The following is a 27368-nucleotide window of genomic DNA, read 5'->3' on the forward strand; positions in this document are numbered from 1 at the left end:
CATCACTCTCCAAAAAAAGTTTTACATTCTTCCTCTGTCCTCATACCATTTTTTTTCCTTTACTTGATCCTTCAAAGATTTTTACACTTCTCTTTCTTCTTCATTCACATCTTTTCTTACTATAATATTATCCATCCCTGCCTCTTTGCTTAGTTTCCAGGTCACTTTAAGTATATCATTTACTACACTTTTTGATAACACCTTGACTCTCAGTGGTCTTGTTTCCCCTTTCTTATAAAGCCCTATCCTCCTTACTTCCTCAATTTCTTTTTCCCACTTGTCTCCTTTGGGATCAATCTTGCCTAATATTTTTATCACCAGATTCATGTCTCTCTCGAGTCTCACGGATCTAACCTTTTCTTCCTCCTCCCTATTTCCAAATATTACCACACATCTGTTCCTTTCTACAGTTTCTCTCACTATTTTCTCCATTTTCTTCAGTACTGTCACTACATTTTCTTCCATTTTTTTCTTGTTCATTTCCCTTTCTTCCTGGATGATTTCCCTTAAGCTGATCACTTCTTTTTGTTCTTCCTCCACATGTGCTCACTTTGCCTTTTGCTTTTCTAACACACTACTCACCTTCTCCATTTTATTACTGCTCTCTTCTAGTTTTAACCTTAATTCAATATTTTCTTGCTTCAAATTCCTGATCTCCTGGCTCGCCGTCTCACTGGACTGGATCAGACTCTGTATAGTATTCTCTGTATTTTCAGACATGTCCTTTAACACTAAATTCTCCACTTTCTTTTCAAGTTCACTAATCCTCATAATCAATGTTTTAACCAAATCCATGACATTAGTTTCACTATCAAATCCTGGAAATTCGAGTCCCTTATGTTTACATTATCGGCCATGTTTAAGGTTGGTTACAGTACTAAAACAGCTGTTACCGAAAATACTACAAACATTCATGTTTACTCTCTGCCAATAACTCTTTACATTTTGGATGGTCTATATTAACTTACAGTATTTTAATCTAAAACAAGACCAAAGGAGACAAGACAAATATAATTCCTGAAAACTACTTAAGGTTGCAGCGGTGGTTGGGAGGCAGTGAAGATACGTCCGTTCGCATCAGCTGACTCGTGTGTGTGTGTGTGTGTGTGTGTGTGTGTGTGTGTGTGTGTGTGTGTGTGTGTGTGTGTGTGTGTGTGTGTGTGTGTGTGTGTGTGTGTGTGTGTGTGTGTGTGTGTGTGTGTGTGTGTGTGTGTGTGTGTTCTTACCTAATTGTATCTTTACAGGAATGAGTCAAGCTCGTACTGTCCCGTGTCTTAAACCATATATATCGTACATATCCTTAAATTTGTGAATTGTTTTGGCACACACTATTTCATTCGGTAGTGCATTCCATTGATCAATTGCTCTGTTCGGGAAACTGAATTTCCTTACGTCTTTATCACCTCTCTTCTTATGCAGTTTTTTCCAGTGTCCTCTTGCTGATGCTTCCCCATATGTTAAGCAATCATTTATGTCTATTTTCTCCTTCCCTGATATGCATTTATATAGCATTATCATGTCACCTCTTTTCCTTCTCTCCTGTAGTGTTGGTAGATTCAGTTTATTTAGTCTTTCTTCGTAGCTTTGGTCCCTTAAGCTTGGTATCCATCTTGTAGCGGCCCTTTGAACTTTTTCAATCTTGTCTATGTATTTTTTGAGATGAGGACTCCAGACTACTGATGCATACTCCAGGGTTGGTCTAATGAATGATGTTATTATCCTTCTAAGCATGTCTTCATTTATGTATGTGAATGCTATTCTCATATTTGCAAGCAGTGTATACATGTTCCGTACCTTCTCCCTGATGTGGTCAGCCAGAGATAGCCTGTTACTGATAACCACACCTAGGTCCTTCTCTCTTTCTGATGTGTGTAGGGTTTTATTTCCTAACATATAATCCCAATCAGGTCTTTTTCCACTTTTACCAAACTTGATTACATGACACTTGTCCACAATTAATTCCATTTCCCATGTATTACTCCATTCATGAAGTTTATTTATTTCTTCTTGTAGCTCTTTACAAGAGTCTGTGTTAGTAATTCTCCTTTGCATTTTTGCATCATCCGCAAACATATTCAGATAGCTTTCATTTCCAGTGTTACTGTTTATATCATTTATATACACTAAAAACATGATTGGTGCCAGCACTGAACCCTGTGGTACTCCACTAGTCACTTCTTTCCATGATGAGTAGTTTCCCCTTAGTACTGTTCTCATTTCTCTTTTTATGAGAAAATCTTGCATCCAACAAAACAGTTTGCCTCGAATTCCTCCTTGATGGTACAGTTTCCATAAAAGTCTTTGGTGTGGTACTGTGTCAAAAGCTTTCTTGAAATCTAAATAGATACTGTCCACCCATCATTCTCTTTCCTGTATTGTGTCTGTTACTCTGTCATAGTAGCTCAACAGATTAGTAACACATGATTTTCCTTTTCTGAAACCAAACTGTCTTTCTGTTATCATACTGTGTTCTTCTAGATGATTTACCCAAGCTTTTCTTATAAGCTTTTCTAATACCTTGCTTACAATACTGGTCAGTGATACTGGTCGGTAGTTGAGTGGATTTTGTCTATTCCTTTTCTTGAATAAGGGGACAATATTTGCTTTCTTCCAAATATCAGGTAGTTTACCTTGACTCAAGGATTTCTTGAAAATTAAAAATAATGGTTTACTTAACTCCTTTGCACATTCTGGTAGTACCCAACATGAACTTTCATCAGGACCACTTGCTTTTCCTCTGTCTAATTTACTTCACTCCTCCTTATTTAGCGCTTCACAAATATTTTTCTCTTGTGTATAGGTGATTCCCTCGTCCATAATGGTGTGCGTGTGTGTGTGTGTATTTACCTATTTGTAGTATACAGGAATTGAGCAATGCTCGTGTTGTCCTGTCTCCATATCCACATATATCAAGTCTACCTTTACACACATGAATGTTTTTCTCATGCACCACCTCTTTGTCTAAGTCGTTTCAAATATTTAAGTATTTACCTAATATACCTAATTATGATATACACGGAATGTACTATGCTCGTGCGTTTCCGTCGCTGTTTCGCAGTAGGTCAAATTTAGCTTTAAACTCGTTTAAGTTTTTAGACTGGATGATCTCTTTGTCCAGGCTATTCCATAAGTCTATACTTCTGTAAGGAAAGCTATATATAGGTGAGAGTGAATGGAGATTTGAGTGATGAGTTTTCTATGAATGTTGGTGTGCATCAGTGATCAGTCTTGAATTACTTATTGTTTATCAAGGTTCTTGAAGCTCTCTGGCGTGACTTCAGAAATGGACTCCTGTAGGAGATGTATGCGGGATTTGGTGTTGATGGCGGAGAATGAATGGGAGGTGAAAAAATGATATAGTAAATGGAGAGATGGTATGGGGTACAAGGGTTTGCAAGTAAATGCAGATAAAACAAAGGTGATGGTATCTAGGGTTGCTGGCAGTACTTTCAGAGAAGAGGGAGAGTGGCCATGTGGGGTCTGCCACAGGGGCATGAGAAATAATTCCATCTTGTGCAGTGTTTGTGGTAAGTGGATGCATAAGACATGTAGAGGTTTTAGATGTAGACTGTGAGATAATGCTGATTTCATGTGTGTGTGGTGTGTCGGAGAGAGCATGAGGAGATTGTCAGGTGTAACAGGACTGATCTTGCTGGTGAGTCTCTTGAGTGTACAAAAGAGTGTTGTTACTTGGGAGACATGATACAAGTATGTGCTGGAGGTGGGGCTGGAGCTGGTTCTGTGGGTAGACTGAGGAGTGGCTGGAAGAAGTTCAGGGAACTGTTGCCACTCCTCACATTGAAAGGGCTTTTCCTTTGTGCTAAGAAATCTTTGTATGCAGCATGTGTTAGGAGTGTAATGCTGTATGGTAGTGAGACCCAGGCAATAATGGAAGAGGAAATTTGCGGGCTCAAATGTACAGAAATGACAATGATTAGGTGGATGTGCAGTGCATCCTTGAATGAAAGGCCTGAGGGTGGGGGGGCTAGGTTTACGATGGTAGAGTTAAGAGGAAGGATGGGACTGGAGTGTACTGGTGTTGTGAAGAGGTGAGGTAGATTGAGATGGTCTGGGCATGTGGAGAGGATGAGGATGGAAGATGGCAACTGGGTGCAAAGAACGAGAAGTGTGAGCCTTGGGGGTAGAGCTGCGAGAGGCAGACCAAAAATGAATGGGGATGAGATTACGGAGTGTTACCTCAGGGATAAGCAACTGAACAGGGATGCTGCCAGAGATAAAGCAACATGGAGAACCATCATTAGGTAACCAATGCCAGAGTAAGCAAGCATGTTGGAGCCTTTAAAAATGAAACGATAAGCCTGTTTGTGACCACACCTAGCAGGGGTAAACCCCTCACCCACCTACAGTCACGCCTTGATATACTATGATAATGCACTGAGTGAAATCTGATCACATAATGATTTATCGTGTTATGAGGTCAATATAACATAGGTTCAATAAGGATAAGGAGGGATCCTATGACCAGAATAAAAAAAAAAAAATGAAGTATGTTCTAGGCTGGTCTGAGTTGTTACCAAGGGTGGAGGACAAAGACAGTCACCCCAGGTTCTTAGAAGGAGGTGAAGAGAGATGGGAAGAGCAGAGCAGTGAGGGCGATGGAAAGCAGAGCGGTAAGGGTGAGGGAGAGTGAGCCAGTGCGGGAGTGGGGGAGTGTGGCAGTGTGGTAGCAAGAGAACATGGCGGTGTGGTGGTAGGGGAATATAGGGGTGAGCTAAGCAGCAATGAATACAAGAAAGACATGACAGAGGAAGGTGTGGCAGGACAATGTGTTTGCACCTCCAACTTGTTGATGGCCTTGGCTCTTCCTCGGTGCTGGTGGCATGGAGGAAGAGGAAGGTGATGGTTGTCTGCTGTTCTGCCTTATATTTTTGTTGTCAGGAGCTCCCTGAATGGCCTCAAGTGTTCTATGTCATACATTACTCATCGCCCCTTTCCAGATTCAGGTCCTTGTCCTGGTTGTACAGTATGAAATGCTGAAACTGCCTTCTTCATCTTTGCTAGGAACTTCTTCAAGGTCTTGATGTCAAGAACGTGAAGTGGCTTGTTCTCCCTGCCATCCTTACCACCTTCCTGTGGCTCTGCCACCCATTTCCTCAGCTAACGAGCTCCTCTGTTTAGAGCTGCTGTGTGGCTGCCATGAGCTCTTGAACATCTACTTTGTTGACCTCCTCAAATCTCACCTCATGTGAGAGGTTGAGGATTTCACATGGGACATTCTCCACCGCCAGGAACCCCATGAACAGTGCACACATTCTGGCCATACTTTTTGTCATGTAACGTTCAGTGTGCGTCGCTGAACCTCTTTGATATCATTTTTCCAGAAAAGCCACACTACATCAGTCTCCCCCAAGTCACTGGTTCTCGCCATTTGCTCCAAGGTGTGGTGGAGGTAGTGGGCCTTGAAAATGGCAATGACACCCTGGTCCGTTGGCTGGAGCAACGATGTTGTGTTGGGGTACAAGTACACCACTTTGATATTATCACCCCCGTCCTCCATGCCATCAGATTGGCTCGGGACACTGTCAAACAGCAGGAGGAAACGGTTTCCCAGACTGCTTTAGCTGGCATAGTCACATAGGCGAGGGAACAGGTGTCCTGCTATGTAAGAGAGACAGAGAGCAGAGGTGAGCCAATTGCTGGAGTTACTCTTCCAAATAACCCCGAGGTTCTCCTTCACATACTCCGCCAGTGCTCAAGTTGGGCACTCTAAATTTAGGGTGTTGCACACCACAAGTACAAAACTCTCCTCCAACCATTGCAGATGGTCCTTGAGGTAGATTACATATCCAAGTGGGGGTGTAGATCCAGTACCAGACAGAGCCAGGTTTCACAAATGCCAGTCACACAAGAGTTCAAATCTCCCACTGTTACTTTGAAATCTTGTGTCTTTCACACCATGGAGCAGGTATTTTATTGGACAGCCTTTAATGTGCAACTACCTGCCATCCTGTGGCGCACAGGCAGGACAGCACTCGTGATCACATGATAGTTAAGATGACTGAGAACGGCTTCCCTGTGGCAGCGAGATCTAGGGTGTCTCTCAGAAGACTTATAAAGATGGGATCTGAAGCATCAGTGATCGACGGTTGTGGGCAATGGCATCAGGGAGGAAGTCTGCAGGCAGGTAATGGGTAGAACACACTTGTTGATTGGCCCAGCAGGTGGGATCGAGGATTCTCACTGGTGGGTGTGGGTGCTGCATCTATGCTCTCAACATCAAAACCAGAGTGACTGATCTGTGAGGCAGTAGGATGTGCAGGCAAGGTAGGTCTCTGAGCCGACTGGAGCGTTGAGGGTAAATTATTACCTGAGCACTTACAGTGTGGTTGTTGAAGCCCTAACACAGAGTCCTTTTCTAGTTTGGACAGATTGGTAACATCTTCTTTATTGTTGTCTTCCTGCAGGACTGCATACCTGTTTCGTGTGGGGGCAGCATACCGGCTCACAGGAGCAGCTGCTACAGCACAAGTCATGCCTTCCCAAACCATGGCTGAAGCTTGAGAGAGGGAGTGAGTGCCAAGCACCAGAGTGGTGTTGGTTAACCTGCAGGATAAAGCTGTGGGGTTAACAATGTGAAGACACCTATCAACCTCCTCCGGTGACACTCCAGCCCTACTCTGTGAATGGAGTAGGCATTTTGCAGGACAGCACAGCATTTAGAAATCAGCCAATGAGCTCCACCACCAATGTAAGTGCTATGGGCCCTAGTGCAGGGCTCCTCCTCACCAGTCCAGTGTAAGTGATATCCACTACAGTGGGAACAGCAGACTTTGTTCCTGAGCGATACCTGATTATGTGCAGACTGGAAGCATCTGTTGCACCAAGCGTGGATCAAATACAATTGTATTTGTATCTGAATTGTACTTAAATACATTTTCAATGTATTTGTGTTTGTAATTGTATTTTGGCACCCAGAAGAAAAAGTATTTTGTATCTGTATTTGGAATTTAAATCCCACACCACTTTTGTCTGACTTGCTGAATTAGATCACAGGCTCAGAACGAGTGTCAATGTGCATCTGGGCAGACGTGCAGCCGTGACTCCCAAGTCCCGAGTCCCGTGAGCTCTTGAGTTTTCATATATTATCATCAAGGGTGGATCAGATACAATTGTAATTGTATTTGAACTGTATTTAAATAAATTTTCAATGTATTTGTATTTGTAATTATATTTTGGCACCCCCCCTGGGGGTAGGGGGGTTTCAAGAATACTCCCCCAGTATCACTGCTTGTCGTATGAGGCGACTAAAAGGGTTGGTGGTGGGTTAGTGCCCCACCGCGTAACAAGAACTAACTAAAAAAGCGAATAAAGCGCCTCGGACCCGGACGGACAATACGTTGATGACCAAGGAACGGACAAAGGACATTCTTAGGGTGGGAACGTGGAATGTGAGAGGAGTGAATGATGAAGTGAAAGAGAGAGAGATTGTTCAGGTGCTTGAGGATGCAAAAGTGGATATATGTGGATTGACTGAAACTACATGGATAGGTGAAAGGGTGAGAGAATGGGAATATGGTTTAGGTATATGTGCGGGAGTCAATGAGAATGAGAGGGCAAGAAAGGGAGTATGTCTGATGATAAGCAAGAAGTGGAGGGAGAATATAAGAGAGTATGGAACAGTGGGTGCAAGGATTGTATGGGTGAGGATGAAAGTAGGTATACAAGCGTGGGCGATTGTATGTGTGTATGCCCCGACAGAGGATCGAGTGGCAAGAGTGAAAGATGAGTTTTGGGCGAGAGTAGAAGCGTGTATGGACAAGTTTGAGAGGAGCGAGAGAGTGCTGTTGATTGGAGACATGAATGGTAAAGTTGGGAATGTACGAGTGGATGGAGTGGTTGGTCAGTGGGGTGTGCCAGCTGACGTAGATGGGAATGGAAGTGCTTTGGTGGACATCTGTGCTTGTAAGGGGTTGGCAATAGCCAACACCTACTTTCGACATAAGATGATCCACCGGTATACATGGTGAGTAATGAGGAGGATGGATGGTGAACTTGTTGAACGAAAGGCAGTGACAGACTACGTGTGTGTGGATGAGCAAATGAGAAGGCACGTGTTGTATGCAAGAGTGTGGAGAGGGTGGGGGAATGGAGTCTCGGACCATCACTTAGTGATGGCCAAGGTAGAGTTGCAAAGAAAGTGGTTGAGGAGACGAAGGGGAAGACAGGAGGAAGCAGCTCCTGTGAGAAGAATGGAGAAATTGCAAGATAGTGAGAAAATGATAGAGTATAAGAGCATAGTGGAAGAAAGATTGGGAAGGTATGAGCTAGAGCAGATGGAAGGGGTGGAAAACGTAAGTAAGATATTCACGGAAGAGAGAGGCGCAGCGTGTGAGGCGGTTTGTGGAGTGAGGAGGAGATGTAAGGGTGTGCAAGGGACAGCATGGTGGAATGATGAGGTGAAACGAGCTGTGGAACAAAAGAAGAAGGCATATAGTGAATGGTTAGCGAGTAGAGGTAGGGGAGAAGATGAGAGAGAGAAGAGAGAGGTATATGTGAGCAGGAGAAGGGGGGTTAAGAGACTGGTGAAGGAGGGTAAGAAGAAAGTGGATGAAGAGTTTGGGAGGAATCTGAGTGTGAAATGGAGGGAGAGTAAGAAATTGTTTTGGAAGGAGGTAAAGAAAGTAAGGCAGTGTGAAAGGGGAAATAGTAGGGGAGTGAAAGATAGGAATAATAGATTGTTGGTGGAGAAGAGAGACAAATTGAGGAGATGAAATGAGCACTTTGAGGATTTGTTGAATGTAGAGACTGAGAGCAGTGCGAGTATAAGTGGTTGGGGAATGGCTGGGAGAAGAAGAGATGAGAGGAGGGAGGAAGAGATCAGTAGGGCGGAAGTAGTGGAAGCAATGAAGAAGATTAAGTTGGGAAAGGCCCCAGGAATTGATGGAGTGTGTGGTGAAATGCTTAGGTATGGGGGTGAGATTGTTGTGGAGTGGATATGGAAGTTGTGTAGATTGGCTTGGGAAGAGGGAAGGGTTCCAGAGGACTGGAAATCAGGTATAATTGTTCCTTTATACAAAGGAAAAGGGGAGAGAGAAGTATGTGGTAACCATAGGGGTATTTGTCTTCTTTTCTTTTTTTTTAATGCGAGGAAGAAGGAACCAAAGGCCATGAGCCCGCAGTAACAGTTCCCTCCAAGAGAAAAACAAAATACAATATACAGCCAAATTCAAGATCCGATCATTTTGAGATGCCTGGACACACTGCGTTTGAAAGACTGGAGATCATAGTCAGCAGGAAATACAAACAGAGGGAGACAGTTCCAGAGCTGACCTGTTGCATAAATGAAAGACTGGGAGTAACGGTTAACTCTTGCATTAGAGAGTTGGACAGAAAAAGGATGAGAGTTTGCTGCCAGACGGGTGCTACGCGCCCGTCGTAGAGGTGGAGGAATGCAAGCAGACAGTTCAGAGGAGCAGTGACCATTAAAGTAGCGATAGAAAAAGAGATAAAGATGCAACAGTGCAGCGAAGAGACAGAGGTTGAAGGGAGTCAGTAAGAGGAGGAGAGTTAATGAGACGAAAAGCCTTTGACTCCACCCTATTGAGAAGAGCTGTATGTGGGGAGCCTCCCCACACATGAGAGTTGTACTCCACACAAGGGTGGATAAAACCCCTGTATAGAGTCAACAATTGTGCAGGGGTAAAGAAAGAGCGGAGTCAGCTTAGACTGGTAAAATATATGGTAGAATACTCATTGATAGCATTAGGCATATGACAGAGGAGCTAGTTGGAGAAGAACAAGGGGGATTTAGGAAGGGAAAAGGGTGTGTAGATCAGATATTTGTTCTAAGATGTTTAGTGGAGAAGTATCTAGAGAAGGGAAGGAAAGTGTATGCTGCCTTCATGGACTTGGAGAAAGCTTATGACAGAATAGATAGGCAAGGTATGTGGAAGGTATTAAGAATATATGGAGTGGAGGGGAAATTGTTGGGTGCTGTGAAGAGTATGTACGAGGGAGCTAGGGCTACGGTGCGAGTGGATGGTGAGCTGAGTTCTTTGATCTCAATGTGGGACTGAAATAGGGTTGTGTGATGTCTCCATGGCTGTTTAATATATACATGGATGGGGTTGTAAAGGAGGTGCAGAGTAAGGCAGTGGATGTGGGGGTGGCTCTAATGAATGAGGGTGAGATTTGGAAGCTTCCAGTGTTGCTGTTTGCTGATGATACAGTATTGCTGAGTGAAGATGAATGGGAGTTCAATGTTTGGTGAATGAATCTGGGACAGTGTGTAGGAGGAGGAATCTGAAAGTTAATGTAAACAAAAGTAAAGTTATGGTGTTTGAGAGGAATGAAGTCACAGAGTGTGCAGTGAGGTTGGATGGTGAGGATATGGAGAATGTGAGAGCATTCAAGTACTTGAGTAGTGTGATGAGTAAGGATGGAACTTTGGGGGATGAAGTGCGTGAAAGGGTACAGCAGGGAAGGAAGGTTGTTGGTACACTGAAAGCAGTGATGAGAAATAGGGAGGTGAGTATGGAAGTTAAGAAGTCACTGCATGATAGTACTGTGATCCCTACCCTGACGTATAGAAGCGAGGCATGGACCTTGCAAGAGGGGAACAAGTCAAGAGTGAGAGTAGTGGAAATGAGTTACTTGAGAGGAGCATGTGGAGTGACGTGGAGGGACGGGTTGACGAATGTAGAAGTGAAGGAATGCTGTGGGGTGGATGTGGATGTGGTTGAGAAGATTAGGAGAAATACACTGAGGTGGAGGGAGGGAGAGGGAGAGGTAGACCGAGGATGAGGTGGAGGGATGGAGTTGAGAGGTATATGAGGGAGGGGGGGGTGAGTTGGGGGGAGGGTAGTCAAATGGTGGGTGACAGAGCGACTTGGAGGCGTTTTGTCTGCGGCCACCCTTTGCGAGATTAGAGCGTCGGGCTATAGATAGATAGATAGATTTTTGCATCATAATGTCACAAGTATTTGTATTAGTATTTGACCTTGAAAAAATCAGTATTTGACCCAACCCTGTAATTGCACCATACTATGGGGAACACATACTTCTGTATCTTATAAGACATGTGGCCACAAAGCACCTTTTCAGGTAATGGGCCCTGGTACAGCACCCTGACCCATTTAGACACACACTGACCACCTGATTTTGGGAAGCAAAGGGAGATCCTTGTCAAACTGACTAGGAGAGAGAAGTTGGATTTGAGGAGCTGCAGCTCTTCTCTTACAGAACTTCTTCATCTGCGACATCCATGACTGTGGGGTCAGTCCTGCTGAACGAGGTGTTATCACAACTGGAAGGGCCAACATGGTGGCATTTCAAAGGCCAGTCACCTAGCTTATTCAAGTCCTCCAGGGGGTTTCTGCAGTGAAGACAATATTCCTGCTGGACACTTGAAAATAAATATGAACAATCACCAATTGGAGTACATGTTCCAGCTATCACATAATTGTATTTTCCAAAGTCAGATATGGTCAGTTTCACACAAGCAGCCAGTATGTTCAAAAACACTGCCCTCAATCCAAGAACTGACAGTGTAAGTTATTGGGAGGTCTGGGATGCTGGCATCACCCACACTGACAAGGGGGGAGTGCCTCATACGGCCTGCCATTCTCTTCACCTTTCCTGAGGTTGGATTGCATGGGCCCCAGCAGTTGCAAGCTTGGGATCTGGGTCAACATCTGATTCAAGTGGGCGCTTGCATCCATAAGCTGGTGGCGTCTATGTTGTCAGAATTAGTATTATCTCCCATATTCCAGCTCCTATGCACATCACACTTCCCTGTAAGTCTTGGTCTCAACAGAAGGAAAGCAAAACTGTCTGAAGTCCCACTTGTAAGGCACTCAGTGCTAACTTTAGACACCAAAGTCAGTCGCTATATTCTAGTTTATGCATGACTGATTACCTGTAATGGCTTCAATTAGGTAACCGTGTGAACCGCTTGGTGAAGATCCATGCCTCGTGTCACTGTTACCAAAGGCGATGGGCACACTCCACTGTGGGGCCTTTGGTGATGGGTACCTTACCAAAGCCAGGCTGCATTTGATATCCTCATACCATCCGTCCACAACTGTACACAAAATCAGCTTGTGGTATAACAGTGGTGAAAAGGATATATTTATGCTCGAGTTACCTTTAATCTTTCAATCCTCTAATAAAGTTTCTAAGACTCTGGTTCATAAATCAGGGATTAAAAGGGAAGGAATTGAGGAAAATCTTAAGATTAACATGGAGAAAACTATTAAATGGGTTTGAGAATTCAAAACAGCTCACTGTTACTGAAGAGAGAGAGAGAGAGAGAGAGAGAGAGACAGACAGAGAGAGAGAGAGAGAGAGAGAGAGAGAGAGAGAGAGAGAGAGAGAGAGAGAGAGAGACAGACAGAGAGAAATAACAGGGAAGTGAAGAGAAAAGGAAGTTTGTGAGTCAAACAAGGTGTGTGACTAAGGTGGCCAAGGAGAGGCTGAATGTGTAGACTTGTCATCACCTGATTACTGGAAAATAATGGGATGCACTTCAGGATAAAAGACCAGAATTTTAATTCTGGGGGACAATTTACAGTAATATACAGCCCCTGTATCTATAAGTTTAATTATCTTTGGAGAACTGAAATTTTTTTATATGGGGAAATGAATTCCCCGAGCTAGACCTTGATATATCATACAGCCCCGCTTGGTGATGGGAGAGCATTACCTCTCCCTGCAGGGCAGTTACCTGGACAGGGCGTGAATTCTTGACCTTTCGGCCTCAAGTCAGGCACTACCACTGAGCCACCCTGCCCCCTTATCTTTGAAGAGAGACAGAGCAGGATTAGATAATGATATTTTGAGTATTAAGGTAGTAAAGGAGATGTAATAGATAAGGGGCATATGAGGAGGCATATACTAGGATATCAGGGTCTGCTGTGAGTGAAAAGGGAAAGAAAAGGAAGACATGATTTGAAAATGTGATGGTGAAGAGAAGGATGAGTGAGTGATTACAGGGAAAGAAAGAACATCAGAGGGCTGAAAAAGATTAACAACAAGGAAAGCGGAGATTTATGGGAAAAGTGGATGTTTAGGTATGGGAATGTATGGAGGAAAAGAGACATGAGGAACAGGTCAAGGGTAGGATCACAGAGGGAAAAGAAGAGCAAGATGACGACAAATCATGCATCACAGATCAAGATGTTTGAAAACTCCGCAATGATGACCTTCATACAGTAAATCATTTCAAAATTAGAATAATTTTACTAAATATGCAGTATGCAGACAGTGGCATAGCCAGATCTTGCCAAACGAGGAGGCAGACAAGGTTGGTTTAAGTTACCTGGGGAGACTACTGCTACAAAATATGCAAATTTTTAAATAAAACCCTCAGAGCTATGCCACTGTATGCATAAAACTATGTACAGAGAAATAAGTTACCCAAAGGTTCCCAAAGAGATTGACATTAATGATTCGTTTGATCTCCTCAGGGGTGTGTGACAGGAAGGGCTTGTACTCGTATGTCCCGGCATTGTTGAAGACGTACCCTGGGTGACCAATTTCTCGCTTTATCTGTAGACAAGTCATTATCATGCATATATGCTTTGTATGACAGTTATAAGTAAACTGAGAATTCTGAAATTTCTCAGTTTTGAAGACTCCTCTACTACTAAACATACAAGTAGTAGCTTGGTACTAGGTGACAGCAAAGACAATAAACTGCATCACTGTAAAAACTGAGATGTTTTGACATATATATTTCATGAACCCTGGCATAACTAATGCTGTACTGCTGCAAATGCCACAAATTAGAAAAGAGATACTGCACAGGAAGGGTTCTTTAAACAGTTCTTATGTCATTCCTCAAACTTCTTTATACTGTTTTCTTTAACATGGTTATTCTTACCCCTTTGGGGCTAAGATGCGAATAAATGTGTTTGAATGGATGAGTAAATGGAGAGTGAGTCGTCCTGTCTCGGCTACCTCCCTTTCCTTGGGGGAAGCAGCCTAGGTATATAGACAGATAGATAGATAGAGATAGATAGATTAACCACCCTCAAAATACAAAAAAAAGATACAGCTCACCCATATAGCACTAAAATCTGGTTTCATATGTAAAAATGTGGGGACAGTACAGTACCTGTATATGCTACAGGCAACATTAAAGTAGGAAAAAGCTTTTCTCAATTTTTTCTTTTAAAGAAATAGTAATGAGATCCTATAGTATTTTTTATATAAAGTTTTAATAAAAAAAAAATAGAGGGGGACAATACTTTGTTCAGTTTTTGTTGCACAAGGTTCTGGATGGATGGCTAGGTATTTTACGCAAAGACTAATGAAGTGGTTGTGCCTGCTGACCTTGCTGGCAACGTAAGCAACAGTCTCCTGGTCGGACACATCGCAGGTAAAGGTGTGAGCTTCGCCCCCACCATCTTGGATTATCTTGGCTGTCTCCTCGTTCCCCTTCTGTAAGTTACCATAAGAGTAATAGGACAGGTGGACAGACCATAACATTAACCCTTTCACTTTGAGAACTTTACATTTTAGTTTATTCTTGGCACCTCAAGACAACATTACGCTTCAGTTACTCATATTGATGGGGTTAATTAATGATATATACTCACCTCCTCTACTTTTGAAAAATTCTATGCAGAAGTGTGACTGGAAATAGAAAGACTAATATATAAGAGACATCTCCATACTACAACTTTATGATACAGTAAAGTAAAAGTACATTAGTACATGCTGTGTATTAATCTGCCAGGATACTTTACAATAAAGTGCATTTATAATAACAAGCCCTAAGCTCACAGAATGACCAACAGCAGACAGCACTCAAATTAATGATAAAATATTGTTAATGATCATTCTGACCCATATTCTCATGAACTCAGTACAATTCTCACACCTCTTTACCAGATATTCTGTACAGAACATGGAATGCTGATGTTCTCTACTGTGATATTAATATGAACACTGCCGATATTAAAAACAATGAAAAAGTCAAACAAGAAAACAGATGGGAATTTAACAGACTAGCCAAATCAGTAAGAAAGAGGTGTTAGACAAGCTTCTCTGGCATATGAGAATACTGCATGGCCCTTATGAACCAGCGACCATGTACGGTAATATTTTTGCATGCTTGACAACCCACAAGATTGGACTGTCAAGCCACGTAAGCTGACCTCATTAATATCGAGCAGGATCATCCGGGCTCCAAGGCGGGCCATCTGCACCGACAACTCTCGTCCCATGTTCTGCCCAGCCCCCGTCACCTGAGTTAGACAGACAGAAGTACAATACAGCTAGACAGACAGACTAATATACAGACAAACAGACCAACAGATAAACACACACACACACACACACACACACACACACATACACAAGATATGCCAGGCAAAAAGACAGGTAGATATATGGACAGATACACAAAAAATCAGATAAATCATTAGAACAGACAAAGAGATAAACAGACAGATAAAAGACAGATGGATACCTAGCTAGCTAGACAGATACACCCTCCTCAAATTGACTTAGGACCTACACAAAGAATTGCTATGGGAGAGTTGTCTGTCTTTGCTTTGTGTTTCCACCTCTACCAAGTGAATTTTGGGGGCAAGAAATAACTGGCAACTACTCTGGTGTTGGCGAGAGGTGGTGAAACATTCAGCATGTCAGTGCTTGCCCAGAAGCAAGAGTGGGAGTATATGTTCCCGTCGCTCCGTGCTTGCATCTGCCTCTTTTTTCGCATGCATTACTGTTTGCCCTGTTATTTTCCTAGAGTTGAGTTGTCATGCCTGGAAAGTACTGCTCGAGGGATGAGAGGGTCTGTATCATTGCATGGAGGCAGGATAATGCCCTATCAACTCGATCTGTGAACATACTGGATGCGCAAAGTCGACCGTCATGAAGATTCTTGCTGCAGTGCGTGGCCTGCCACCTGATGTTGTACCCGAGCACAAGCATGGCGGTGGAAAGAAGAGGATGACTTCCAGAGGTACAGATACGCTTCTGAAGAGGGAAGTAGTCAAGAATCCTCGACTGACAGCAGCAGAATTGAAGAGAATGCATCCCCAGATGTTACAGAACGTCTCAATTTGAACTATCCAACACCGCTCGTAGAAGAAGCTGGGTTTGCCAAGCCGCACCACAGCCAAGAAACCACTTCTCACTGACCATATGAAGAAGCAGCACATTCAGTTTGCCAAGAAGTATGCACACTGGACATCAGATGAGTGGAGAAAAGTTATGTTTTCCATTGAAAGCACATTTCAAGTGTTCCAGGTGCATTCTGACAAGGTTCGTCGCCCTACCTCCCGTAGTCGGTATGACCCTCCTTACATGGTGCCGACTGTTAAGCACCCAAAATCATAATGGTATGGGGGTGTTTCTCAGGTGAAATGGAAAGAGGAGGCCTCTACTTTCTTCCTAAGAACTTGAATGGTGGCTGGTACATTCAAGTTCTGAAAGATCATTTGTTAAACTTTTTTGCTATTCATGGGTGCGACCTTTTCATACACGATTCAGCTCCATGTCACAAGTCAAGAAAGGAGACAAAATGGCTTCAGGATAATCAGATTGAGGTCCTCGACTGGCCTGGCAACAGTCCAGATCTAAATCCAATAGAAAACTGCTGGGCAAAGATGAAGAAAATCATGGCAGAGAAAAAGACATCCAATCTGGACAACCTCAAGACTGAACTGACAAAATTTGGTGAAAGAAATGTCCTTAGATTACTTTAGAGATCTAAGTAATTCCACGCCAAAATGCATCCAACTGGTCCTGAAAAACAAGGAAAACATAATTTCATATTAATGAATGGCATTTCATGAACAAGCATTGTGATATACTATGGTTTCTGTGTTTTTTAATACCTTGTGGGGGGAGGTCCTAAGTCAAATTGCGGTAGCTGTATACAGTCACTACTCGTTTTACGTTGATTCGGTTTACGATAATTCGCTACAACGATAATAGAAAAGTTCCACCCCAAAATCCGATTTACAATAAATTTCCCGCAATGACGATTTTGCCATCAAAAAGTGCCAGGCACATGCATGGTGATCGTCGTTTGTCTCAGGCAAGATGGCAGCTCCGGCGTGCAGCACATCATTATGATTCAGGTCCTGCCACTCCTGCCCTGTCTTTTCAACTTGTTCACGTGTGCCCCCCTGTTATCGTCACCTCACAGCCAATCATCATACTACAGTAAACATCGTGTAGCACCAGGCCAACTTTACGCGTGTGATTACTGTACAACTGTATTGTGTTGTTGCAACGATTTACTGTACGTGAGTAACTCTGCCTGTACTGGTGTGATAGTGTTTCTTTCGGTGAATTACTGTACAGTACTGTGCATTTGTGTGCCCAGTGGTAAGGTCAGTCCCAGTGTAGGCCCCAGTGCTATGGTTGGTGTATGGGTGCCAGTGCTAAGGTTGGTGCAGGTATAGGCTGGATTCCCCTCCCCCTAACCTGTTCTTGTCTGACTCAAAGGCTGACCACTAAGACCTGTAAGCACAGGCTGTCCCCCAGCCTTGGGGGGGACAACTTGGAGACGACTTGGACCAGCAAAGGAAGGAATGAAGGTGGGTTGTCATTTATGGTTAGTCTTGGTTAGGTGACTTTGGGAAGCTGAGTTGACGTAACCCCCCTTTTATAATGTGTTTCAGTCTTCCGATTTATAAAATCGGTATATGATAAGATATGACCCGACATAACCCCATCGTAAAACGAGTAGTGACTGTATGTATATATATATATATATATATATATATGTATACATACAGTATATATATATATATATATATACAGTATATGTCATTTCGTTTTGTTTCGTTTTAAAAGCTCCAACATGCTTGCATGCGTCGGCCTTGGTCACCTAATGGCGGCTCTCCATGCTGCACGATCCACTGCAGCCTCCCTGTTCAGTCTTTTAACCCTGAGGTCACACTTAATGACCTCGTCCCATGTCTTTCTCGGTCTACCCCTCTAAACTCCATCCCCAATATTAACACTTCTCACCTTCCTCACCTAGTTATCATCCACCATCCTCTCCACATGTCCAGACCATCTCAATCTACCTCTCCTCATTACAACACCAATACACTCCAGTCCCATCCTACCTCTCAACTCTTCCATTGTAAACCCAGCCCCCCCAGACCTTGCACGCAGGGACCCACTACACATCCACCTAATCATTGTCATTTCTGTACATCTGAGCCAGCGAATATCCTCCTCCTTTACTGCCCAGGTCTCACTACCATACAGCATTACACTCCTAATATTTGCTGCATACAAAGACCCCTTAGCACGTAGGGAAAGTCCTCTCAATGTCAGGAGAGGCAAGAGCTCCCTGAACTTCTTCCAACCATTTCTCACCCTAGCCACTGAGCTAGCTCCAGCACACAACATGTCTCCCAAATAATAAAACTCTTCCACACACACAAGAGATTCACCAGCAAGTTCAGTCCTTTCACGCCTGACAATCTCCACCTGCTCTCCCCGACACGCCATACACATAAAATCAGCATTATCTTGCAGTCTACCTCTGATACCACTACATCTCTTGTGCACCCATTTATCACAAACACCGCACAAGATGGAATTACTTCCCTCGCCCTTGTGGCAAACTGCACATGGCCACTCTCCCTCGTCTTTGACAGTACCACCACCAACCCTAGATATCATCACCTTTGTTTTATCTGCATTTACCCTTAAGCCCTTGTGCCCAATACCATCTCTCCACTTCCTAAACCTTTCCTCTGCCTCCTTTTTGTTCTCTGCAATCAACACCAAATCATCAGCATACAATATCTCCCACGGGAGTCCGTTTCTAAAGTCATGTGAAAGGGCTTCAAGTACCATGAGAAACAACATGGGACTCAAAAACTGACCCCTGATGCACACCAACATTCACGGAAAACTCATCACTCAAATCTCCATTCACCCTTACCTGGGTGCGAGCACCCACATACATAGCCATAACCACCCTAACCAGCCACTCCTCCAAGCCAAGCTTTCTCATTGCCCACTTCACCACCTCTCTAGGGACTCTGTCAAAAGCCTTTTCCAAATCAACAAAAACAAAATACAGATCCCTTCTCCTACCAATATATCTTTCCTGAAGCTGTCAAACAATGAATATGGCATCAGTGGTCCCCATACCTGGCATAAACCCAAACTGCATCTCATCAATATTCACTCTTTCTCTAATCATACCTTCTAAAACTCTCTCCATTACCTTTTTTATCTGATCTAAAAGCTTTATACCTCTATAATTTCCTCTTTCCAGGGCATCACCTTTCCCTTTATACACATTTACAATTACACTCTTCAGCCAATCATCTGGGACAACACACTCATAAATAATCATATTTATCAGGTCAATGACTAAACTCACCCCTATATTGCCTGAGGCCTTCAACACTTTGGCAGTCAACCCAGACACACCTGCTGCCCTCACCACCTTCATCCTGCCAATTGCCTCACTCATAGTAGCAGCATCAATCAAAGGCCAAGGGCCAGACACTGGATCTCCTGGCTCCAAACCTTCCCTGTCCCAGTCAAACTCCTCATTCAACAACCGGTTATAATGCTCTCTCCATGCATCATTAATATCCTCATTGTTCACCACTACCCTTCCTTCATCATTCTTCACACACTGCTCACCTATAATATCCCGATTATCTCTCTTCATCTGACCTGCCACCCTAAATATCATATTTTTCCTTTCCCCATGATTTACGTTATCAAGTAAAAGTCTCTGTGACTCAGACTTCGCCCTGTACACCTCTCTTCTAGCCCTACGCTTGGCAGCCAAATATTCCTCCTTGCTACCACCCTTCTTCCATTCCCAGAAAATATACATATACAGTATATATATATATATATATATATATATATATATATATGTCTATATATACTGTGTATACAGCCAGCTTTCACTTAACATGCGATATGAGTGTGCAAACCTCTAATAACACAGAAGGAAATTTTTGAGGCCAGGAAATGGTCACAATGTGAAAATGATGGACATAATGCGGGTGGAGGAAGCTGGCCATTTTTTCAGAAACCGTACTATGCTGCGATGATAGGGATTATGCGGCCTGAGGCCACAAATTGTGAGTTAAACAGTCATTTCGCAAAAAAATTGGTCATAACAGGTTGGGAAAAGACATAATGCGGGCAGTGATAATCATAGCGCGGGTTGCAGCAGCCAATGACATATGGCTGTCACATGTCTGTGCGGGGTGTCATCACAGTCCACCGAGCATTTCTGCCCCACTTGAACCTACCCTCTTCCCCCGCTCTGGTTCCACATGTGCTGTGTGTTATCTTTGCTCTTTTTTTTGGCCTCCTGACCCAGCCCGACCATGCCGCCGCACCGTGACCCAGCAAGACGTCGAAAGAGTCTACCCCAGGAGCAGAAGCTTGATGTTATCAAGCAGAAGGAAAGAGGAGAACGTAATTGTGCCACTGTCAAAGTGTATCAGGTCAACAAGTCAACAATTCGTAAGACCCTGGGGAAGAAGAACGCCATTATGAAGACCGTGCGAGCCTACGGCGGATCTCCCATGGACCAGAGGATTTGAGTGTCTGACCCAGTGCTTGTTATGATGGAGAGGTTCCTTGTCATGTACTTGAACTGAAAGGAGAGGGAAGGAGTTCCAATCGACTCCATTAACAGAAGGAGGGCGGCCTGCCACCTGTATGCTCTAGTTTGTCTATGCTGTCCCAAGTAGAATTATGGCATCGAGTGGTTGGTTTGTGAAGTTTAGGAAAAGGAAGGATTTGAAAAGAGAACAGGGACGATAGGAGAATAAGCGTCAGCAGATGCAAGAGCAGCAGAGACATTTGTGGATGTCCTAAAGGGAAACATCAGGGATGGGGATTACACTTCTTAGTAACTTTATAACACAGACAGGACAGGTCTCTGACACAAGAGGATGCCAAGGACTACCCCTATCTCAAGAGAACACAGGCAAGGCAGGGGTAGGAAAGTTGATAAGGTAAGCATCACTCTACTTTTGTGTTGCAATGTTGCAGGCCATAATATGAGGTCATTATTTATAAGTAAAAATAAAAAAAAACAAGGTGCTTTAAGCAGATGAAACATATGAATGGGTCCAGGGTTTATTGGGAGAAATCAACAACAAGGTGGATGACTAGGGATATATGGAATAGGTGGTACAAGAAATATTTTATTCCTGATGCAAAGAGAATATGTGAGGAGTTGGGCATACCATTTAAAATCCTCTTGGTGCTTGATAATGCACCAGGACACCCAGACTACTTGGAGGGTTTACATCAAAGTGTTTAGGTAGTGTTCTTGCCAGCTAACATGACTTCCCTCCTGCATTGCCTAGACCAGGAGGTGACAGCTTCTTTGAAGTACCATTATGAGAGGATCTTGTCTGAGTATCTGAGTGAGGCCACAGACAACTGTGAGGAGGAACATCTCCTCCAGGAAGAAGTGCTTGATGGTGATGAGGATTTGAAGACATCTGATGAGGAGGTTTTGGATGACCCAGCAGATCCTCAGTCAGCTCCCTCCTGTTTGCCTCAGCCTGACCCAGCTGAACAGGTGCCCGGTCCTTCTCGTGTGTTGCAGCATGACCTTTCACAGCATCACCTTTTAACTGTGACTGCTTTTTGGAAAAAGTACAATATGAGGAATGTTGTCATGAACATTCTTAAGGCATGGGATTGGATGTCTGTGGCAACAATAAATCATGCCTGGTGCAAGCTTGTGTTCCGTTGGAGGTGGTGAGGTGCAGTCACTACAGGCTGTGTAGCAAGAAGTGGTACGAGTGTTCAGAGCCATGCCAGGCTGTGAGGTGGTGCAAGAGGAGGATTTGGTTGAGGTGGTCTGGGACAACATGATGCCAGAGGGTGCCATGCAATGTATTGAAAAGCTCGACAGGGAACATTGTGAGGCAGAGGAGCAGGGGGATCAGGCTGAGGCACGAACCACGGCACCAGTTATGGCCATGGGTCGCAAAAATAACAGCTTGGCTGATGCAGAGGCGCTCAAGAAAGCCATCATGACTTATGAAGTGGATGAGGTTCGGAAGGCTTATATGCTAGACACTGTGTTGCATGCAGTGTGACCGTATGACGACTTACAGCAAGAGAAAATACAACAACTCCACCAGACTCTACTCACCCGGTACTTTCGTCCTCGACAAACGCCAGAGTAGCAGAAGCCAGAGGAAGATGCTATGTCTGTGGGTTCCCTTGACTTTGAGGGGCTTGTGCAGGAGGCAGAAGAGTTGCAGCAGAGGATTGTGGATGTACTGGATTTGCCTTCTTCCCCAGATGAGGACTCTATGGAGCTGGCGCAGCACAAGGACCGTGCTGCGGACCGGTAGGAGTCCTGTCCTGCCTCAAAACCCCACTCCCCCTCCCCCCAGCATGCCCACAACTTCTTCAATTCAAGATGAGGAATCCTCCAGTGTTTGGATGTAACGAATTCATTATTAGGTAGGTAAATGTCCTGGGAAAAATCCCTGAAAACTGCTCATAAAGGTGAATGTGGAACTGGCTTGGGTACCATGAAACCCTTTAACATGTAAACATATGGCCCTATAATGCGAAAATCTCATAAAGTGGGACCTTCTGGGGAAAATATTTGCACATTGTATGTATGTATGTATGCATGCATGTATGTATGTATATATATATATATATATATATATATATATATATATATATATACATATATATATATATATATATATATATATATATATATATATATATATATATATATATATACACATATATATATATATATACACATATATATATATATATACACATATATATATATATACAGTGCTCGTCAGAAGTATTCAGCGATGTCCGCCGGGCGCGCAATACTTATGGCCCAAAAAGAATCACCCCATTTTTGGGGGTAAGAATTGAGCCACAAGTTTGAGCTCCGAGCATGACGTCACGGTAGCCTGAGGCCTTCTGACGCGCTGGTTGGTTCCCGCCTCAGTTGCCCACGGGCTGCCTGAGAGAGAGGAACTCCGCCGAGTGTCCCTCTCAAATTGCGCCATTTTTTACCGAGTGTCCCGCAGTGTTTTGGCCTTCAAAACTTTGTTATGACACCTATCCGTGAACTATCGAGTGAAATCATATCCCAGATCATTGCTCTAAAGGAGGCAGGCCACCAGACAAAGGAAATTAGTGAATTGGTTGGTGTGGGACGATCGACAGTGCGTCGTTGGTGTGCGCGGTTTCGGGAGGAAAACAGTGGTGAAGTTCCCACAAAGAAACCGAGGTCTGGTAGGCCTAGGAAAACTTCCCCAAGGTCTGTTAATGTTTTAAAACGTGCAGTGGAGTTTAATCCTTGTGTGAGTGCAAGGAAAATTAAGGAGAGCAACCCAGAAGTGTTTGGTGAGGTGTCAGTGAGAACAGTGTCTCGTAGGGTGCATGAGCTTGGTTACACAAGTCACAGGCCTGTGAAAAAGCCTCTTCTCTCTAGCAGCCAGAGAATTCGTAGGCTTGCCTTTGCTAATAAATATCTAAATTGGGGTGAGGAGCAATGGTTGTCAGTGTTGTGGTCTGATGAGGCAACGTTTAGTGTTACCTGTAACAGAGGAGCATGCAAAGGTAGTGACCCACTTGACCCACGGTATGTAGAAAGCACAGTTAAACATCCTGATTCACTCATGGTATGGGGTTGTTTTTCAGGGAAGGGTTTGGGGAAGCTTGTTGTACTTCCCAAGAACCTCAGAGTGAATCAGGATGTTTACCTGGAGCTTCTGTGTGATCATTTACCAGACTCCTTCGAGCTAACAGGTGCACGAGTGTTTCAGCAGGACGGTGCACCTGCTCACAAGGCCAAATCGGTCACCAATTGGCTTCGTGACTGCGAGGTATCATTCATGACAGACTGGCCAGGAAATAGCCCAGACCTCAACCCGATTGAAAACCTCTGGTACCTCGTAAAGAAGAGTCTCCAAGGGAAGGACGTGAGCTCTCTGCCTAAGCTGGAAGCCGCCATTCGTGACTCCTGGGACAAAATACCCCTCCAGCACCTCAGGAGCCTCGCCCTTTCACTTCCAAGACGTCTCAGGTCCGTGAAGAAACGTAAAGGCTACCCTACGAAGCACTAAAGGTAAATAAAATGCATTATTTATATGTTTTTTCAATGTTGAAAGGTTTGTTTCTCAGGAGGGACGCAGGGCGCCCCATACTTCTGACGAGCACTGTATATATATATATTAGGGTGTTTCATATTTTGTGAAGTGCAATAATTTTATCAGCACGGGTTTGCCTTTGAACCTTTCCTATAAAAAGTGCTTCATGCAAAATCTTAGGGAAATCGGACCATGTTAACAGGTCGCACACTTTTGATAGTGAAAGGAGTTTCATGGTGAGGGTAGTAACTTTCCCTTCTGAATAACATGTTGAGTGTTGACGTTTTTTTTTTTTTTTTTTAGATGATGTCTTCCACACGAAGCAAGAACCTTCTCTGGCTCCTGGAGAAGTCACCAAATCCAGGTTTCTTGGGAACTCGCCTGCCCTCGTGGGAAGATGTCCTCCTGGTCTTCCTCCACTACCATCAGGTGCAGAGGGAGACCCTCCCAGGGGCGGCCAAGAGCACCTCTCTCAAGCTGCAGGAAGTGTGGGAGAAAGCAAATCTCCCTGTCAAGGCGGAGCACGTGCTCCGTCATAACATTAGGCACCTTCACAACGAGTACGTGAGCCTCAAGAAGGAAGCCAAGCGGGAGACACCTGCCGCCGTGACAAAGAGGGAGATTTGGAAGGGCGACCTACAAGATGTCTTCGATATCGCAAGTGGTAAGATCGCGGAGACCAATGTCCCAGAAGAAGATTTGGCCTTTCTGGAACTGCAGAGGGAGGACAGACAGTCCTGTTCAATGGGTAGTGTCGATAAACTCCATGCGTCCGCTGTTGCCAAGAAGGCTGACGTAATGAAGAAGGGGCAGATGAGGAAGAGGAAGCAAGAGGCGGAAGTGGAGAAGTTGTTCAAGAAGGTTGCCCTGGAAGAAACTTCCGATTCATCCTCTGTTTTTTCTGGATCATCTGTGTCGGATGAGGACTTCCAAGGCTGCCCTTCTCCCACAAAAATCCCACAGAGAAGGCCGTCGAAGAACCCAATGACCCCAGGCCTGACCACGACTTGGGACCGGGAAAACCTTTCATGTCGTCAAGCTGCTGTGTCCTTCGTTGCTGCAGCCTCAAGCCTGGGGCATGATGTCTCGGAGATCTCCTGCTCTGCCTCCACGGTGCATCGCATGAGGAGAAAGAACCGAGAAACTGAAGCAAAGCGCATTGAAGAAGAAGCCTTCTGTGATCCGCCTCCCCTTGTTCTCCACTGGGATGGCAAACTGATTCAAAGTGCTGCCACATCTCGGATCTCAGAGGAGAGGATTGCTGTTGTGCTTACTGGGACCAACTTCGAGGAGCTTCTTGGAGTACCTATCGCCATTGATGGTAGCGGGAGAGAAATAGCAGCTATTGTCCTTTCGCTGCTGGAAACGTATCAGATTGCTGACAAGATCATCGGTCTCTCATTTGATACAACTGCGTCCAACAGTGGCATGATTAGCGGAGCCTGCACCATAATTGAACAGTCCCTTGGAAGACCTCTTCTTTGGCTGGCATGCCGACATCACATTCACGAGGTGGTACTGAAGAACACCTATGAACTCCTCTTCGGCCCTCCTCCAGGTCCCGAGATTCCCCTCTTCAAGCGATTCCGAGAAAAATGGGACTTCTTGGACAAGACATCCGTCGGTACCCTCAGCGAAGAACAACCCCTGGATGAGTCGAGCGAATCACAGAGGCTGAAGATGATAAATTTCCTCAGGAGAGTCATCCATGACGGAGCCCACCCAAGGAAGGACTATCTCGAACTCCTTCAACTCTCTCTCTTGTCTACCTGGGAGGATGGAGCGGGGATCTGCCTCGATTTAGGGCCCCTGGAGCCTACCATCAGGCAAGATGGATGGCAAAGGCTATTTACATCCTCAAGATTGCCCTGTTTTCACAACAACTGAAGCTGACTAGGTCGGAAAAATGCGGAGTACGACGACTGGCCTGTTTCATCAGTCTCATTTACGTCAGATTCTGGCATGAGGCAGCTGTCCCAAACTTTGCACCGAAGAATGACCTGGAGTTCTTGGCGATTCTCCAGGTGTTTGTGGATAGAGAACTTGGGTCAATGGCAGAGAAGGCCCTCCGAAGGCACCTCTGGTACCTCTCAGAGCAAGGAGTGGCCCTAGCATTCTTTGACGAACGAGTGTCTCGTGATGACCAGGCGGCCATGGTCAAGAACCTAAGCCGTCCAGCAACCTCGAAAGCACTCAAGAGACTTCAAAAGAAGAACTTCACTCACCCTGACTGTCTTTCTGAATTGGTGACAAAGCGAACACTGGAGACCATTGGCGTCTTTGCTGGGAGGATGGTCACTACCAAGAACGTGGAACATGTTTTGCAAGATCCACAAACTCGAGCCACCGTCCGAAGCCTGCAGGTTGCCAATGATGCAGCAGAGAGAGGAGTGGCATTGATACAAAGACTCCAAGCCCGAACCAAAGACGAGCAAAAGAAGCAGTTCCTCCTCAAAGTTGTTCATTATGACCGCAAGACCGTCAAGAGAACAAAGGCTGGAGTGACCGCTAAGTTCCCTCCTGCTCCTTGAGCCCAATCCACCAACGATTTGATTGCCCTTCTCTACTTGCAGAATTGTTCTCCATTTCTTTGTTTTGCATTTTTTTCATAAGTTTGTTTGATAATTTTCAGTTCAATAAACGTTCGTTGCAAATTTTTTGTCTTCTTCTATATTTGATTTTTTCGAAGTTTCACTTGAAATGTGGTACCTTGTCAAACTGTGCGACCAGTAAATATTGACGAATCAAACCAAATATTTCCATATTTTATTTATGGGTCATAAGAAACAAGGGGACACCCGTGCTGACAACTTTCAACACATTTAATTTTTTTACCCCCGGGAATGAAACACCCTAATATATATATATATATATATATATATATATATATATTATACAGTGGGCTCGCACAGTGCACGAGAGATTGGGCGGTGCACGAGCTCGCACACTGGGAATTCGCGTACTAGGAATACATAATCTTATGGGAATAATTACATATGGGTGGTACCCCCTCATACCTGGACATTTTTTGGCCCTTAGAGACATCATAAAGGTCATATGTTTCAGACATTGTACTAAAGCTATAGCTACAATAACAAAAATATGAGTAGTCACCTTAACAACAGTAGACAACAGGCCTGATGCCCTTAAATAACAGGAGTTCCGAGGCGCGGCAACATTTACAGCACCGCACTCCCCACCACACCAACACTTCCCTCCACAGACTCCTCTTGAGCACCTTCCCCAGGAGCATCAATGTCACTCACTTCGGCCATAAACCCT

General features: G+C 44.3%; 1 protein-coding gene across 1 annotated transcript in view; it reads right to left on the minus strand.

The window, feature by feature from the left end:
• LOC145406776 (epidermal retinol dehydrogenase 2-like) overlaps positions 1 to 27368 on the minus strand; it is a 65344-nt gene that overhangs the window by 30415 nt on the left and 7561 nt on the right. Inside the window, exons 3-5 of the mRNA XM_080277873.1 lie at positions 15123 to 15212; positions 14296 to 14403; positions 13378 to 13509 (exon numbers count right to left, since the gene is read on the minus strand). Coding sequence (XP_080133999.1) covers positions 13378 to 13509; positions 14296 to 14403; positions 15123 to 15212 — 330 coding nt within the window. The remainder of the gene's footprint in view (positions 1 to 13377; positions 13510 to 14295; positions 14404 to 15122; positions 15213 to 27368) is intronic.

The sequence above is a fragment of the Coenobita brevimanus genome, chromosome 71 (genome assembly GCF_032717465.1).
Source record: "Coenobita brevimanus isolate Jiangsu-jjx chromosome 71, ASM3271746v2, whole genome shotgun sequence".
Classification (NCBI taxonomy): Eukaryota; Metazoa; Arthropoda; class Malacostraca; order Decapoda; family Coenobitidae; genus Coenobita; species Coenobita brevimanus.